At 39.9% G+C, this 15,973-nt stretch overlaps 1 protein-coding gene across 2 annotated transcripts; it reads right to left on the minus strand.

Annotated features, from left to right (window-relative positions):
* Positions 1 to 1,845: 1,845 nt before the first annotated feature.
* LOC122025754 (bifunctional levopimaradiene synthase, chloroplastic-like) lies at positions 1,846 to 14,111 on the minus strand. Of its 2 annotated transcripts, none has more exons than XM_042584627.1 (8): positions 13,815 to 14,111; positions 13,527 to 13,710; positions 13,320 to 13,414; positions 3,442 to 3,668; positions 3,182 to 3,357; positions 2,862 to 3,080; positions 2,618 to 2,753; positions 1,846 to 2,530 (listed from the first exon to the last, which is right to left on the minus strand). In XM_042584627.1, the coding sequence occupies exons 1-8, from the start codon at positions 14,053 to 14,055 to the stop codon at positions 1,985 to 1,987; spliced, it is 1,824 nt and encodes a 607-aa protein (XP_042440561.1). In that variant the 5' UTR covers positions 14,056 to 14,111; the 3' UTR covers positions 1,846 to 1,984. The 2 variants fall into 2 exon arrangements, with proteins under 2 accessions (XP_042440561.1, XP_042440560.1); XM_042584626.1 differs by having other exon boundaries at positions 13,527 to 13,758.
* Between the last annotated feature and the right edge of the window lie 1,862 nt (positions 14,112 to 15,973).

Below are 15,973 nucleotides of genomic sequence, written 5' to 3' on the forward strand. Positions count from 1 at the left end.
CATCCCACAATTCACTTACATGATAATGCACTCAATGCAACTCACACCCTCACAAACAAAGTCAAACCAACAACCAATCACTCACTCATAGAATATCACACAACACCATGACCATAAAACAAAGTCAAACAAGCCACCAATCACTTGCTCACACAATAACAAACAACTCCATGACATGCAATTCAAAAGGTAATCAAATAACGTGAGTAAGCATTACCAATGTGATGAGCAGGTGATGTTCGGCCATGGGAAAACAGCATAACCAATGTGATAAGCAGGTGATGTTCGGCCATGGGAAAACACGGACAAGAGCATTTGCACAAGTAGTGGCTTCAATGCACGGACATCAAATAGAAAGCATCACTTCTTATGATATCGTCCCACTTTTAACAAGTGGTCAGCTATCAACGGATTTATCATATCTTTACCACGAGCCGTTTGCTGCGGACTAGATATATTCTTATGGTGGATCTATGAACCCTCTTTGGGTTTTTTGGCAAAGCCCCAGCCATCAATGGATTTGGCGTTGTCCTTACCGCGAGTCATTTGCTGCGAACTAGATAGATCATTATGGTGGATCTATTCACCCTCTTGGGCTTTTTGGCAAAGTCCCGGCCATCAACGGATTTGGCACTATCTTTACCGCGAGCCATTTGCTGCGGACTAGATAGATCAAATAGGTGGACCTATTCACCACCTTCTCCTAAGCCTCTCACCTCACACCCCACCATATACAAACCACTCTTGGCATGACACCTCACACTCCCCACCATATACAAACCGCTCTTGGCATGACACCTCACACCCCCCCCCCCATCATATACAAATCACTTTATGCATGACACGTTCATAAGTCCACACACTCAACCCAAGCAATCCACTTACAATTTACAAAGAAACATCTTGACACAGCAAAATCAACCATGGATGCAAGCACACCCCTTGGACGGCAAATCATCAGAACACGGACACTAATCCAACTCGAACGGATAAGTGCTAGGCCGAGGATAGATCAATGAACCGATCGAGTATAGCGTTATTCACTATTCACACCTATGCTGTTGTTGCTTCGTTTTCTTCCTTTTTCTAATGACTGACTTCAGTGTCGAAGGGCCAATTTCGGGGACCCCTTCCTTGACTCGGTACTGACGGTTCTTGTATTGTAGAGCGGAGCACGGCCTACATCCAGTCAACGTAGCACTCACATCCTTAGCTTGCCATTTTTCTAATTTTCAGATAGGATCAAACATTTAACCTCAACCGTCTAAGACGATTACAGTTCGAAACTGTTGGTTCACAGTTTATCACAATTTAAGATTATTATATTATTTTTTTAAAAAAATATAAATAAAAAAATATAAATTTATAAAATTATTTGTCGAACTAGTTCAACTTATTAAGAATAATTCTATAATAAAAATATTAATTAGTTATTAAATAATTATGATTATAAATTAATTAATTAATAAATAAATAAGTGCCTCTTATTTTTTTAATTATTAAGAATAATAAAATAAGAAAAGAAACTAGTTATTAAACAATTAATTAACTAATATATGAAAAAATTCATAGTTGGAGTGTGGTTGGTTAGGATGGTTACTTCTAAGATCCCACTTTGAAACTACAAATTAATTTTTAACATATATATATATATAGAGAAATTAAAAAATAAAAAATAAAAGCACGTTGAACAGCTGGTTTGACAATTAATTTAATCGGGTACCGGCCTATTTAATTCGATTATGGGCCCGGGCGGGGTACGGTTCATACGTGGCCCGGGTCAGATTTACTTGGAGGCTTCTAATATAATCGTCTACAACAAAATGTGTGTACATATTGATAATCTACCCAAGATTAAATGATTAATTAGTGATTTTCCGTATCATCTACAACAAAATGTGTGTACATTTTGATAGTCTACACAAGATTAAACGATTAATTAGTGATTCTTCACGAATACGTCTACTTTTTCTCAATCGGCCACTCAGTGAATAGGCTTAAAGAAATAATCCCTGAGGAGCATCGCGTACTCCTTATCATCCGCCAGGGAGTAGGAGTCCCCTCTCTTGTACACGAACGCAGAGTTCCTGGTGATGCTTATCATCCCGCGCCTGTAGCACTCCGGCAGCACCCGAATTGACCTGAACAACTCCCACTCCAGCTCGCACCAGCAGGACCGAATGATGCCCTCTAACGCATCCATGGCCTCCTCCTGCCTGCACCCCTGCTCCTTCATGTAGCAGCTCACCGCCGAGGCAATCTCCCCATTTCTGGCCTCGAACTCAAAGGTGCCGAGGTCGTTCGTGAGGCGGCAGACGAGGTTGGTGAGATGCATGAAGCGTGAGCCCGGGCCGGTCAGTCGCAGTGCCTCGTCGGAGATGGGCTCCGGCAGCATCAGCAGAGAGCTCAGCGCGATGGCGGTGGAGCTGATGCTGGGCAACGATGCCTTTAGGTACTCCTCCATGCTAGGAATGCGGCTCTCCGATCGCCATTGGGCATTCTCTGTGTACCCCTCGATGAGTTCTTGCCACTATATAATTGATCGAGGGTTCCATTTATGTTATTATTGATTAATCAGTACGCATGCAAGTCTTGCAAAATCTTTACAAGCACTTACCGCCCTCTTATAATAGGGAAGGACGTCGCGGCCTTGAGTTCTGCTTGCTTCGGCGCCCATGTCTTCCACTGTGGCTAGGAAACTCGAAAGTATTGCTTTAAACTTGGGTACGTCGTCACATCCAGAAGGATCCCACCTATTTAATGTCAAACACAAATTAGGGAGATTGAATTCACACATCAACGATGCGAGATCTACGTTCATTAAGTTAACATAAAATATACAAGCTAAGGAATGTGAGTACCTTTGAACAGCTTCGTTAAACTTAAGTATGTCAAGATGATCCACGCCTGGAAGATCCATTAGGTCGTCGATTGTGACGATGAAGGCAGAGCACTTGGTAAATGCTGCACGATAGGCAGAATATTCTGGTTCATAAATGGAAGTGCTAGCTAAAAAATGGCTCTTCAGAATTCCTCCTCGAAAGGGTATTGTCTTACTGCATTCTTGCTCCTTCCACCATCTACGCACACCAAGTTAACGACAAAACAGAGCATGTTTGCATTGTTTTCCAAGTCTCGCGATGCAGCTAAGTGTGAGAAATTTCGGAACTTCAGTACTCACTGCTCGAGCGACGCGATCTCCTGTTGATGTAGCTTTTGGAGCATCCCTAAGTCGATCTTAGCAAGTTGTAAGCACTTATTTAGACATCCAGAGCCAGGCCATAGCTGGTTAATAACGATTCTCGACTCCAGTCTCGGAAGCAAATATCTCCTCGGGTATTCCAAAGCAAATTTTATCTTCAACATTTCCGAATTGCACATTTTAAACAAAACGAAACAAGAAAGTAAACAGAAATAAGTGGAAGAAGATGGTATATGTACCTCCATGTCCAGATTGTTGGCTTTAAGGAGCGATTGGTCTCCTTCTAGAAAGACTTGACGAAGTTGAAAACTGGCGAACTCCTTCACTTGTGCCATGATGGTCGATTCACTAGGGAATCCCACCTGAGAGCATTTGAACAAATGGATCATGCTTGAAACTTTGGCAAGGGTGTCGACCTTGAATGTGGAGGGATCTCCAAATTGACCTTTCAACGTGTCAAGGATCCCTGTGGAACGTGAGCCATGAGTTTGGAAGAAATTAAATTACTGAATTAAACAAAGGAGTCACACTTCCTATTTTGTGGTTCAATAAAGCCAAATAATTGAGTAATCGTGACCAAAACTGTACCGATTATCTTGAAGTATATCTTGGCCTCATTTTTTATTTTCAAAGAGAATTAGTATTACATCTCTAATTGAGATTCTGATTTTGGATTGGATCCGACTTCTTTGATATGTAGCAGGTAGAACATCTTTCAGTCACCCATTCATTACTTGTCTGCTCCTGTCATGATTTATTTCTCTCATGATGGCTTGGGGTTGGGCGCGACGGAGACGCTGAGGGCGAGCAATTTCATCTTTTACCACATGTAGAACATCTTTTAGGTGTTCTTAATTACTTTGCCCTTTCAAGTAATCAATTGAGGACAATAATAAAGAGGAGCAAGAGAAGAATAAGGGATTAAGTTCAAACAACACATTTTCAATACATTCTTTCCACTGATCCATCTATTTGCGTATCCTCAAGCTCATCTATTAATATGAGATGTAACAAGCAGACCAGGATATGACGTGACAATTAAAGTTAAGGGGGTGTGGTGGTTAAAGTCAAGGTGATGTGATGTTCAAAGTCAAGGAAAAAGAATATTTCCCAATCGACTTCATTATTCGCCCAATGCTAAGGCTCGCAGTGCCAACCCTACCAAATTACGAGTCGTTCGAAATAGGGGCGACTGGCCCTTAAGCCAGTAGGACATAGGGGTTTAACGCTTTACTCTTGAATTGGGAAGCTGGCATATTCGATCATTCAATAGTCGACCGAGTTTTTGGGGGTATCCAACCCACCTCGTAATTGATCTACCATAGGTCTAGTCAAGGGAAAGGTCAAACTCTTTACTTTGTACGAGCCTCTCTACACACGACCGATCAACCCTATCACCGGTTATTCCTATGGATTTCCACACGATGATATGCACTATATATCCATTCGATAATAGAACTGAACGAGTTTATATGGCTTCATACTCATCCCTTATATGCATAAGTGTAAGATGACTTTCTCTATAAAGCCAGTCAGAATCCCAGATTCACTTTACTTACAAATCATTGTACAAACGGTAGGCTTAAAGTACCAATTGAACCTCTCATAATACAGCTTCATTTCTCTGGATGACCCATTACACGACCGGACGGACAAAAGGCCGACCGAGCCTAAAGCACTTAACTTCATATTGTTGCTCGGATGGATTTCTAGCACGCACAGGTTATTAGATGGATTTCCAGAACGCATAGGTTATCATATTGTTTCTCAAACAAACTTCCAACATGCCTAGGATATTATATTGTTCTCCGAACGGATGGCTAACACCATGCAGCACATGATCAAGCAGCTTAATGTGGGGATAGGCATATAGACGGTCGACCTTATAGGTCGGCCGAGATATACTCAATAGACAACATGAGCAGATAATCCTAATAACCTATCAGAATAATAACTATATGTTAGAGAATATTCTTCTGGAACCTTCTTCAGGGATTATTATATTTCTTATCAGTCGACCACATATGACAGCATATTCTTGTAAATGATAAGGGATGTACAAATGTGGATAAGGAAAGATTCCTAGGACAATTATTGCACAGGTTGTACGCTTTCCGTTACCTGACAACTTTTGACATTCTTTGCCACCTCATGATTATGGAGATTATGAGAGGTGATATATAAAGGAGGGATGCTCTCCGTTGGCAAGGTATGTTTTTTGAACATCTGAAGCTTACTATCATACGCACGTTCTCTACTACTCTTTATTCACCTGTCTAGAATTGTATAAACTTGAGCGTCGGAGGGCCTTTGCAAGGGACTCCCCCTTATTTCTAAGCACTAACATTTTTTTTTCTCGTCTCATTATACGCAGGGATCGAAAGGAAGCCTCTCTACGGAGTAAAAAGTTATGTCTCAGTCAACAACCAATCCATCGTTACTAGTGCGTCATCTCTTCAATTTTCAGACAGGATCATATTTGATGTTGTCTGTGGGAATTTCTTCGTATGAATTTAAAACTTAGAGATGAATGAAGCTAGAAGTCTCGCCACCGTCACATTAACTCAAGAGGAGTTGGAAATATTGATTAATGCTCGAGCCCAAAAACTATTACAGTAATAATAACAAGCAACCAGTGGTGGTAATCTTCCAGCTAATCCCATCACGTTGACAACAACACATCAAAGGGAAAGAGGAGCACGGGAGGAAGGCCCTATCCATCTACCTCCTGCGCCTCACTCACCAATCTCACGCCATCAAGTGCTCTTCTGTACACCACCCGAGTATATGGGCCAAGAAGAACTACACCAAGAATCTTTTGGAGAATCACCTATCGGGGAGGGACGCAAGGGAAAAGCCCCAATAACTTGTAGCTCTCTCGAACAGATTAGCATCCCGTTCTCTCAGTGGTGTTAGAAGACGAGTTACCAAAACATTTTCAACCCCTGACAATAGGTGAATACTCAAAGTCAACTGACCCTGAGAATCACCTTCTCAAATTTGAGAATGTCGCTCTCTTGTATCAATATATGGACAATATAAAGTGTCGAATGTTCCTTACCACACTTGCCAACTTGGCACAAAGATGGTTCAAGCAATTGCTGATGGACTCCATTCGCTGTTTCAAGGATTTCCGTAAGATTTTCCTTTATTATTTTGTCAGCAGTCGTCATTACCAGAAGATCCCCTAAGTCTTTTTTCACTCAAATATGGGTCCAAGGAGACACTTAGAGCCTACATTAATAAATTTAATCAACTAGCCATGGAGCCACCACTGAAATTCTAGTGAGTGCCTTTTCCCAAGGTCTATAATGGCTTCTTTCGCTCCTTTTAATCAGAAGACTTTCAAGGAACTTTGACCATCTACTTGAACAAGCCATTGAGTTTATTAATGTCGAGGAGGCACAATCCACCCGAAGGAAGGAGGTCACCGCACCGGCTCTAGGTCTAGTACCCGAGCACCGAGCATTATCCACTCCTCCACATAAAGGACCCTGGACAAGTCCTCAACTTCATCATCAATGGGCCCTAGGCCGTGTAACGTATGGAGGCCGAGCAAGAAAGATATCTCGAGAATTTCATATAACATCCCTTATAAGTCAGTTTTTGAGCCTTTTTTAGCAAAGATGTCGAATCATAACAATAAAAAGGCAGGCTACATTTTAGACCTTAGGATGGCAAGATGAAATGATGGGGTATGTGGAAAAATGTACACTGATTATAATATGAATACACACGTGTTACCAATAGGAAGCACGCGTTTGTAACTGATGTGACAGGTACTTAGCTCAAAACATCGAAGGATTTACGAAGGCAAACTATGATTTTTGCGCAAGGCCTTTGGGAAGCCCGGTCGGTCCTAAGCTCGATTAAGTTTTTTAAGAGTTGTCTAAAAAGAAAATAATCGAAAAGTCGGCCGGAGTCATTCTAGACTAGTCTTAACTCTGAGCGAAGATAATCTCGAACTGATTTAAGCCCAAACAGTTCTAATATTACCACATTAAATTAAATAAACATCATTTGTTATAGTCGTCCAGCCTTAATGTTCAAATGAATTTGATGTAGAACGGTTTCTTAAAACTGTTGCATTTCTATGAGTAATCCTCACCTCACTATAACCCATCTGAACTTTGGCCCGGATGGATTTACGTTATCCTTAGTTTGTCACACACATTAGGGAAAAACAAAAGCTATTAGACAACCAAACATTAGAGTAAAGATAGATGACAAATTCAACAGAAACTTAACTGTATATATGACGGATACAAACATCGAGTTCTAGTACATTAATTAAAAGAAAAACATGAAAAAAGGGCAAATCAAAGCAAATTAGGAAATAAGCTGGGCTGGCGATTCTGGACCAATTTCTTGCGATCAAGGAAGCGAGCGGGAGGTTCCGAGGCTAGATATCCTCCCTCCCTTAATTGCTCTACTGCACTGTCAGTTCCGAGAAGAAGGGCTTTATTGATAGAGCTGGTGATAGGTGCGTTGAAATTGGGTAATTGAAGGAGAGCTTTCTATCTTGTTTCAAAATGATCTTCTTCCCCCGCTTGGTAGGCAGCCAACTCTGCCTGGATAGCTATTAATGCAACTGAGAGACCTACCAATTCAGACTCTTTATCAGATAAGGTAGTATGGGCGGTTTTTAAGTCCAAGCTCAGAGAATCCCACTCATTATTTTGAGCCGCCAACTCAGACTCTTTAGTGGCTAGCTCAATCTTATATGTAGTTTTCAGTTCCTTTAGTTAAATGGAAAGATGCTCGACCTCTACAGTTTTTCGTCTAGCTCCACTCTCATTTTCTCTCGGTGAGTTGTTTCTAATCGGAGTTTAGCTTCATAAGTCTCCAAGGCAGTTTTAATTTGGCAATTTCTCGAGCTCAGTTTTTGCCAACCCTTGATCTTCTTGAAGCCGAGTCTCTAGCTCGCTCAGTCGATCGAGGGCATGTACAGAAGCATTCCTAGAAACTTGCTACTTCTAAAGATGTATTTTCCTGGGCAGAGATGATAATTTTTATGCTAGACCCATCTCTGTCGCCTATCACTAGAGAACAAACAGTGTTAGAAATATCCAAAAGGAGACACAATAAATAAAATTATATTACCTTGGTCACTTTGTATAAATACTCATCAGCTAGCTTTGTGAGAGTAAGCTCACTCAGCTGGTTCCCTGCTACCTCCTTGGCCTCCGTCAAGTGGCCTCTTAGAAATATTTGGCCAATAATGGGGGGGGGAGGGAGTGGTTAATGGAGAGGGTGTGAGTTGGGTGGACGGTAAATCAAGGGCGGTTGAAAACAAATAAGGCCTCCTTGGCATGGCAAAAGTGGAGATTGAGAGAGTCCTCACACGAGGAGACACAAGAAGAGCTAGAGCTGGAGAGCCACTAGGTAGGGAAGTGACCTCCTGTGCTTGAGCAGTTTCCAGCATTGGACTGACAGGAGGGAGGGTGGACAAAGTCTGCTCGGAGGATGGTCTATGCGTCTCTTCTTGGACGTGCTCTTCCCAGGCGGGAGATAAAGGCAAGGAAGGCACTTCAACAGAGGTGGCATGCCATTGGGTGTGAGTAAGCGTACACCATTTGCGTCTCCTTTCTGGGATGGCCTCCACCTTCTAAGGGGATCCCTCCAACACTGGGAGAGGATCGGGAGATAGCTCCCCAAAAGTAGTGGATGCACTAGATTCAGGCATCCGGTTGCCAGAAACCCCACTAGAAGGGATAGCCAGTTGGGAAGCCCGCTCGGCTACAAAGCCCGCTCCTAAGCAAGGAGCACTTCCTCTTCTACATTAAGCTCGTCAGCAACCAAGGATTTAAACACGACATCTACTGCATAAAATAAGAAATACCTTAGTTAGTGATAACATAATAACCAAGTTACCAAGACTTACCAAAAGAGCAAGACAGCTTTGTCTGAATCAGGCTTAGACCAAACAAGTAAAATAGGCCTTCGCGTAGCCACTTGTGGATTTTAAAGCATTGGTCGCTCAACTTAGTTGAATATGAAATGAAGGTCGGGTTGCACTTATAATTTCTGAGACGAAGAAGAGGAGGAAGGGAAGACTGTCATTCGGTAGACCAAATGGCAAGCTCAGGCATCTCAATGAAGAAGAAGTGAGATTTTCATGCCTTGTTCGAGGAAGGCATGTCCTAAACAAATTGATTTCGGGTGGGATTAAAAAAGGAAGACTCCCGATTCTGATTTTTTAGGATAAGAGAACAAATAAAGATTGAGAGGAGTTGGAAGAATGTCATATAGGTGAAATAGCATGTACATGTCACACATAGCATGGAATGCATTCGGTGCAAATTGTTGTAAAGGGATATTAAAATACTGACTCACCTCCAACACGAACGGAGGGACGGCGAAATGTAGACCATCTACTAACTAGTCCTTAAAGAAAGTGATGTGGTTAGCAGGAGGATGATGGGGACGAGCGCCCGGGGAAGGAATAATAATACGATAACTTTTGGGATCTTATACCTAGAGAGGATGGAAGCCTATCAAACTTATCAAAATCTGAGTTAGTAAGAGTAAGCTAGGGAGTGAAGAACTTTTGAGCCATGAGAAAGCGAAGAAAAAACAAAGAAAAAACAATTTACTAGATCACTTAAGGCGAAAAAGAGAAGAAGTTTGCAAAGGAAGATCGTCGAAGGAAGAGAGTAGGGAAGACAAAGCGCAGAATGAAAGGTTTTTACTTCACTTAGGGTTTTCTTAAGAAAAAGAGTACAACTTAATTACAACTGTTCGATCAAATTAGCAGACACACAGAGGATCAATGATTTATTGGGAGAGAGATGTCATTGAGTCATACGAAGGAACATGCGCCAAAAGTCATTTCAAAGAATGAGGAGTGGAGCAACGTGACACTTACCTATAAATGGACATTTATGATGAAAATGACAACTGAATCATTACACTGGAGAAGCACCTCTTCAAACATCCTCAATACTCTCCTCAAGATGGCCAACCTCTAATGGCAGTTTTTGAAAAAAAAAATATCACTAAGTGTCCAAGGTGTAAGTGAAAACATGAATCTCTAGATGACCATAGTAACAGGGGGTGAATGAATGAAAATCGGACTTGGGTCCAATCAATCGGCTACACCTTCTCCAACTAGACTTAAAAAGGAGGCTAATGATATGGGATGTAACGAGCAGACCCAGGATATGACATGACAGTCAAAGTCAAAGGGTCGTGGTGGTTAAAGTCAAGGTGACATAGCGTTCAAAGTCAAGAGAAGAGAATATTCCCCAACTGACTTTATTATTCGCATATCACTAAGGCTCGCAGTGCTAACCCGACCGGATTATGAGTCGTTTGCAATAGGGCTGACCGACCCTTAATCCGGTCGGATATAGGGGTTCAATTATTTACTCTTGAATTGGAAAGCTGGTGCGTCCGGTCATTCAATAGCTGATCAAGTTTAGAGGATGTCTGGTCCACCTTGTAATTGATCGACCATAGGTCTATTCAAGGGAAAGGTCTCTATACAAGCCTCTCTACACATGCCAGTTCGACCCTATCGCCGGTCATCCTTATAGGTTTCCACACCACGAAATGCTTGTGTATCCGTTTGATAATAGAACCAGACGGATTTATATGGCTCCATATCAGTCCCTTATATGCACAAGTGTAAGATGACTTTATCTATAGAGCCGGTCAGAATCCTAGGTTCACTTTACTTATGAATTATTATATGGATGATCGACTCAAAGTACCAATCGAATCTCTCGAAACACAGTTTCATTTCTCTTGATGACCCATTACATGCTTAGCTAGACAAAAAGCCGACCAAGTCTAAGACTCTTAGCTTCATATTGTTGCCCGAATGGATTTCTTGCACGTACAGGTTATCAGATGTATTTCCAGAATGCACAAGTTAACATATTATTTCTCAAAACGACTTCCGACATGCTCAGGGAATTATATTATTCTCTGAACGAATAGCTAACACCATGCAACACATGACTAAGCAGTTTAATGTGAGGATAGAAATAAAGACGACTGACCTTATAAGCTGGCCGAAATATACTCAACAGATAACATCAGTAGAGAATCCTAATAACCTGTCAGAATAACAATCATATCTCAGATAATATTCTTCTGGAACCTTCTTCAGGGATTATTTTGTTTCTTATCAACCAACCACATATGACAACATATTCCTTAATCATCTTGTCAATAGCATAAGCTGTAAATGACAAGGGAGGTACACATGTGAATAAGGGAAAATTCTTCGGATAATTATTGCATAGGTTGTACCCTTTTCGTTACCCGATAATCTCTGATATTCTTCGTCACCTCATGATTACAAAGGTTATGAGAGGTGCTATATAAAAAGGGGGTCATTTCCATTGGCAATGTACGTTCTGTAAACATTTGAAGCTTGCTATCGCGAGCACATTCTCTACTGTTCTTCATTCACCCTTTTGGAATTGTACCAACTTGAGAATCGGAGGACTTTTACTAGGGACTCCCCCTTGGTTTCAGGGCACTAACGTTTGTTTGCTGGTCTTAGTATGTGCAGGATCGAAAGGAAGCCTCTCTGTGGAGTAAAAAGTCATCTCCCAATCAACAAATAAGTCACCATTGCCAGTAAGCCATTTTTTCAGTTTTTAGACAGGATAATCTATTATTCAAGGAATCAAGCTTATTGTTTCAAAATGTTTTTACAGCAAAAATCATCAATGCTTTCTATTTTGGATGAATAATGTTTCACTTCATATTTAGTAGAGCTAGTATAATGCAACGTATTTTGGTCATTGTTCAAAGAATGTGCTTGGCTAAGAATAAAGAGGTTGCTTGTTAGAGGCTATTTGGAGTATGTGTATGGTAATTATTCCGGTCAAATATCGTAAATGGCCAAATTATCAGTCAATTAACTAGCTGACGCATGATTCTCCTTAGAGGCATTCAATGGAGAGGAAGAAAGAAGCTGAGAGACACTCGAAGAGAAAGTTAGATTGGCTAAGGGACGGATCCCGGGGCTACTATGACGCTCAAGTTAGGATTTTCTTGAGGTGATATGCGAGAAGGAAAAGATGAAGAAGAAGGAGAGAACCTAGTTTAGGATTTCGAAAAATGGGAATTTCTTTCTCATTACCTTTGCAAGTGTCTATATAATTGCCAGGAGAACACCTCCACGCTGCATATTCCATTGCTATTGTCCTCGTATGAGCCAACGAAGGAACCAGATCTGACAGTTGTTAGCTGCCATTCCTTTCATGAAGCATCATGTGTTTGTAGGAGAACATTTAAGAGATCAATTCTAACAACCTAATAACTATCTTTCCATTCAACCGATGCCACATGTCTTGGAATATTCACGGAGGAATGATCATAATGATAAGGGGGTTGCACTGCCCTTCACGTGCTTTAAGCAAACCACGCGCAAATGTGTGATGTAGACTAGATATGAGGATGAGGGAACGAGGAGATTAAGTTATTTCAAAGTGATCTTGAAAGTAGACGAAATTGGGACCCGAGATTGAGCCAGGGGTAGTGTAGGCGACTAAGGCCGTGCCAACTAGTTGATGCCGGAATTTGAGATTGAGACAGAATCATAGATGATGTCAATAGCTAAGGCTGGTCAGGATGTCAGGATCTGAGATTGAGATAAAGTCATAGGGATGTGGGTAGCTGAGGTTGAGCCAGAATGTCAAGATTTGAGACTAAGGATATGACAACTGAGACTGAGCCAGGATATCAAGATTTGAGACTGAGATATTAAATTGGATATTTAATAAAACTTGAGTTTTTTTGGGATAAGCACATAGGGCTAGATGAATTAGATCCGAGTTCTCCCTAGGGAGAATTTGACTTTTAATGTGTTCCATCTGATTTTGACCGATATTCAATTTGACTCTTTATCCACAGCAGAAAACCGCCACATCAGTGACATGCCAACTTAATGATGCCAGCGGTACAAACCAATGCTAAAATGGATTAGTATGTACTGTACAATGAAATTAATATGGTAAGATATTCATTTACTATTTCTATCATTTTCCAAAAAGACTCTTGTTGATCTCTCCCCGTAGGAAATAGCCTCATATTAAGAAGGCACACGCATCGTGATCAAGACTTAAGGAAACAAAAAAATAAAATTGAAGCATAGAACCTGCAGTGACATAGTAGCCAAAGAGCCTGAGCAAGCGAAATCCCATCAATGTAGCATCGGCGTCGTCATGGAACCCGAGTTGCTCGTGCCATCGCCTGAAATTAAACATCAGCGATTGACAAGCCATTTTTTGCCCTCATCAATGATCCTTGCTTAATTAGAAGAAACTAACAGGCCAGCCGAGATAGAAAGTAAACATGCACATACAAGTAGCTCAAGTGTATGATTTTGTGGATTTGTTCTTGGAAATATCTTTGGATTCCGAGCCGCTCGATTACATCCACCATTGTCAGAGCATCCCGCGGGGAGCTGCTGAGGTCTTCTAGTCCATCTCCTAAACTTGCAAGGTGTCCGGTAATGGCAGAGATGAGTTGCTTCATCTTTCCTTCATCTGCATGCCTCTCGTTGTTCCCCGGATAAATTTTAAACCAAAACAGTACTAATGAAATTAACAAAACTATATATGTCCATTCTGAGATATGTATGAAACCTTACCAATACCAGCAGCACTCATGGAGGCCGGCACAGAAGACGAGACGATGGCAGAAGGAGGAGGAGTTCTAACGGTAAGATTAGTGGAAGCTGAAGGCGAAACAACCATGCGCGGGAAGCTGAAGGATAGGTGATCTTGATGGCTGAAGAAGAGTTGCAGTTTGGTTGTCGAGGAGCTCGGCTTCAGGAAACTAGGATTGGACGACAGCACGGCGAGAGAGACGGAGGAGAAGAGGGTGGACATCGTGTCTATCAATTCTCGATGCTTGCTAATCCTCTCAACTCCTCCTGTTTGTTTGTAGATGTGCATCAAACCATCTTTGACCGTCATTTTAGCAAGGTCCAATGCCGTATTCATTCCGATGCTGTGGGAGACTTCTCGCAAGGGCCGATGCCGTATTCATTGCGATGTTAAATTATTATTATTATTAGTAGTAGTATTAGTATTAGTATTTACTTATCGTAAGCGCACGCCTCAGTTGCTTAGGGCAGTCAATCAACTATATACACTAAATTGTAAAAGTTTAATAGCTCAACCTGCAATATATTGAGGTAACTTTTGTAAAGTTTTAATATGGGCATAAGTATTCATTCTAGTGCTACAAAATTTAAACACTTCCACTTGTACATTTTTCATATAAAAGATTTTAATATTTCTTTATAACACTAAAAGCTAAAATTCTTGAATTATTTTTGTTGTTATACATTTAAATCATCAAAATGAATTATACAATTTTGAGTGAAAGTTAATATCAAATGACTAATAAGTATTTTATTAAACTTTATAGTTAACTATTAGTATTAGTTAATTTGAGTGAAAAAAATATTTTTTTATGTGAAAACTACATACATGTAATATGTTTGGTAATTGATAGAATATATACTAACACTCTTTTTAAGAATTTAGAAAAATTTATACCATTTTAATAATTATATAACCTCCTTTTAAAAGCTTTCCCTTATATATTTATATAAAGTCTAAAGAATTCTAAAGACTAAAGAGTTCCAACTTCCATTTGTATAAGTATATTATATATATTTCTAATTCATATAATTTTCACAGTGTATCTTCTATAACTATTAAGTAGATAAAAATTTTCTGTCACAAAATCAAATAGAATAACATCTAATGTTATACTAACAAATAACAATAATCAAATGTAACAACAATCTTCATCTTCCAAATAATCATTAACCATCATAACTAAATTCATTCAAAAATATTTTAAAAATACATCAACACACGTTACACATCAAACATTGTCTCTTTGTTTAACACAAATTCAAAATTTCTAAAGGATTACAAATTGAACTCTTCATTCTTCAGGCTTTAACTCTTCAACTTCAAAATCTAAAATATGCAAATGTGTTGAAATGGAAATGTTAACATAAGAATGAAAGATTTAAACAAGAATTGCAAAGAATAGCAATTTTTAGATATAAAATAAAAAAAATGAGAATATATTTTAAAATTTTCATAAAACATGCTTTTCACTTGATTCACTTCTTATTTCTGTATAATGATCTTGGCAGAGAGAATCTGCTACAAATTATGGAGGAAAGTACAATGGTTCAATTTTACAATAAAAAATATATGTTAATACTTTATTTCATATAAATCAAACATCACAAAAACTAAAATAGTCAAACATAATACTTGCTTCAAATTTTTGTAACTCTAACAAATTCTCCTCAACTGTCATTGGAGCCCCAGTAGCCCGAAACCAACCTTGAGCACAAATCAACGCTTCTACGATTCTAGGATTTAAAGAACTCCTAAAAAATCTAATACCTTACCTCCAGTGCTAAACGTTGATTCCGAGGCTACCATAGAAATTGGTATTGCAAACCATCTTATAAAGTATAGGAAATTTTGCCTTGTTACTCCTCCACCAAGATAAGATATCAAACCCTTTTGTATATGGATGGTCTGGCTTAGATAAATACCTTTGCAATTCTGAACTTGATTCAGTTACAACATTGGTTTTTGATTTCTGATACTGCATTTCCAATCGATGTATGACATTTTCTTTATTTCTTGCACAAACATAAGAATTTGTTGCATCTGAAACAGGAACATCTCGTGAACTTGAAGAAACAAAAGATGGTGATGAAGTCATAGAAGAATCTCCTGACCCATACAATCTCCTGCAATCATCATA

Source organism: Zingiber officinale, chromosome 9B (assembly GCF_018446385.1).
Source record: "Zingiber officinale cultivar Zhangliang chromosome 9B, Zo_v1.1, whole genome shotgun sequence".
NCBI lineage: Eukaryota > Viridiplantae > Streptophyta > Magnoliopsida > Zingiberales > Zingiberaceae > Zingiber > Zingiber officinale.

Coding starts and splice junctions, on each gene's coding strand:
- LOC122025754 (XM_042584626.1), bottom strand. CDS start 14,055: ATGTCCACCCTCTTCTCCTCCGTCTCTCTCGCCGTGCTGTCGTCCAAT. Junction 13,759..13,814: donor CATGAGTGCTGCTGGTATTG/GTAAGGTTTCAT, acceptor TAATTTCATTAG/TACTGTTTTGGTTTAAAATT. Junction 13,415..13,526: donor ATCATACACTTGAGCTACTT/GTATGTGCATGT, acceptor GTTTAATTTCAG/GCGATGGCACGAGCAACTCG.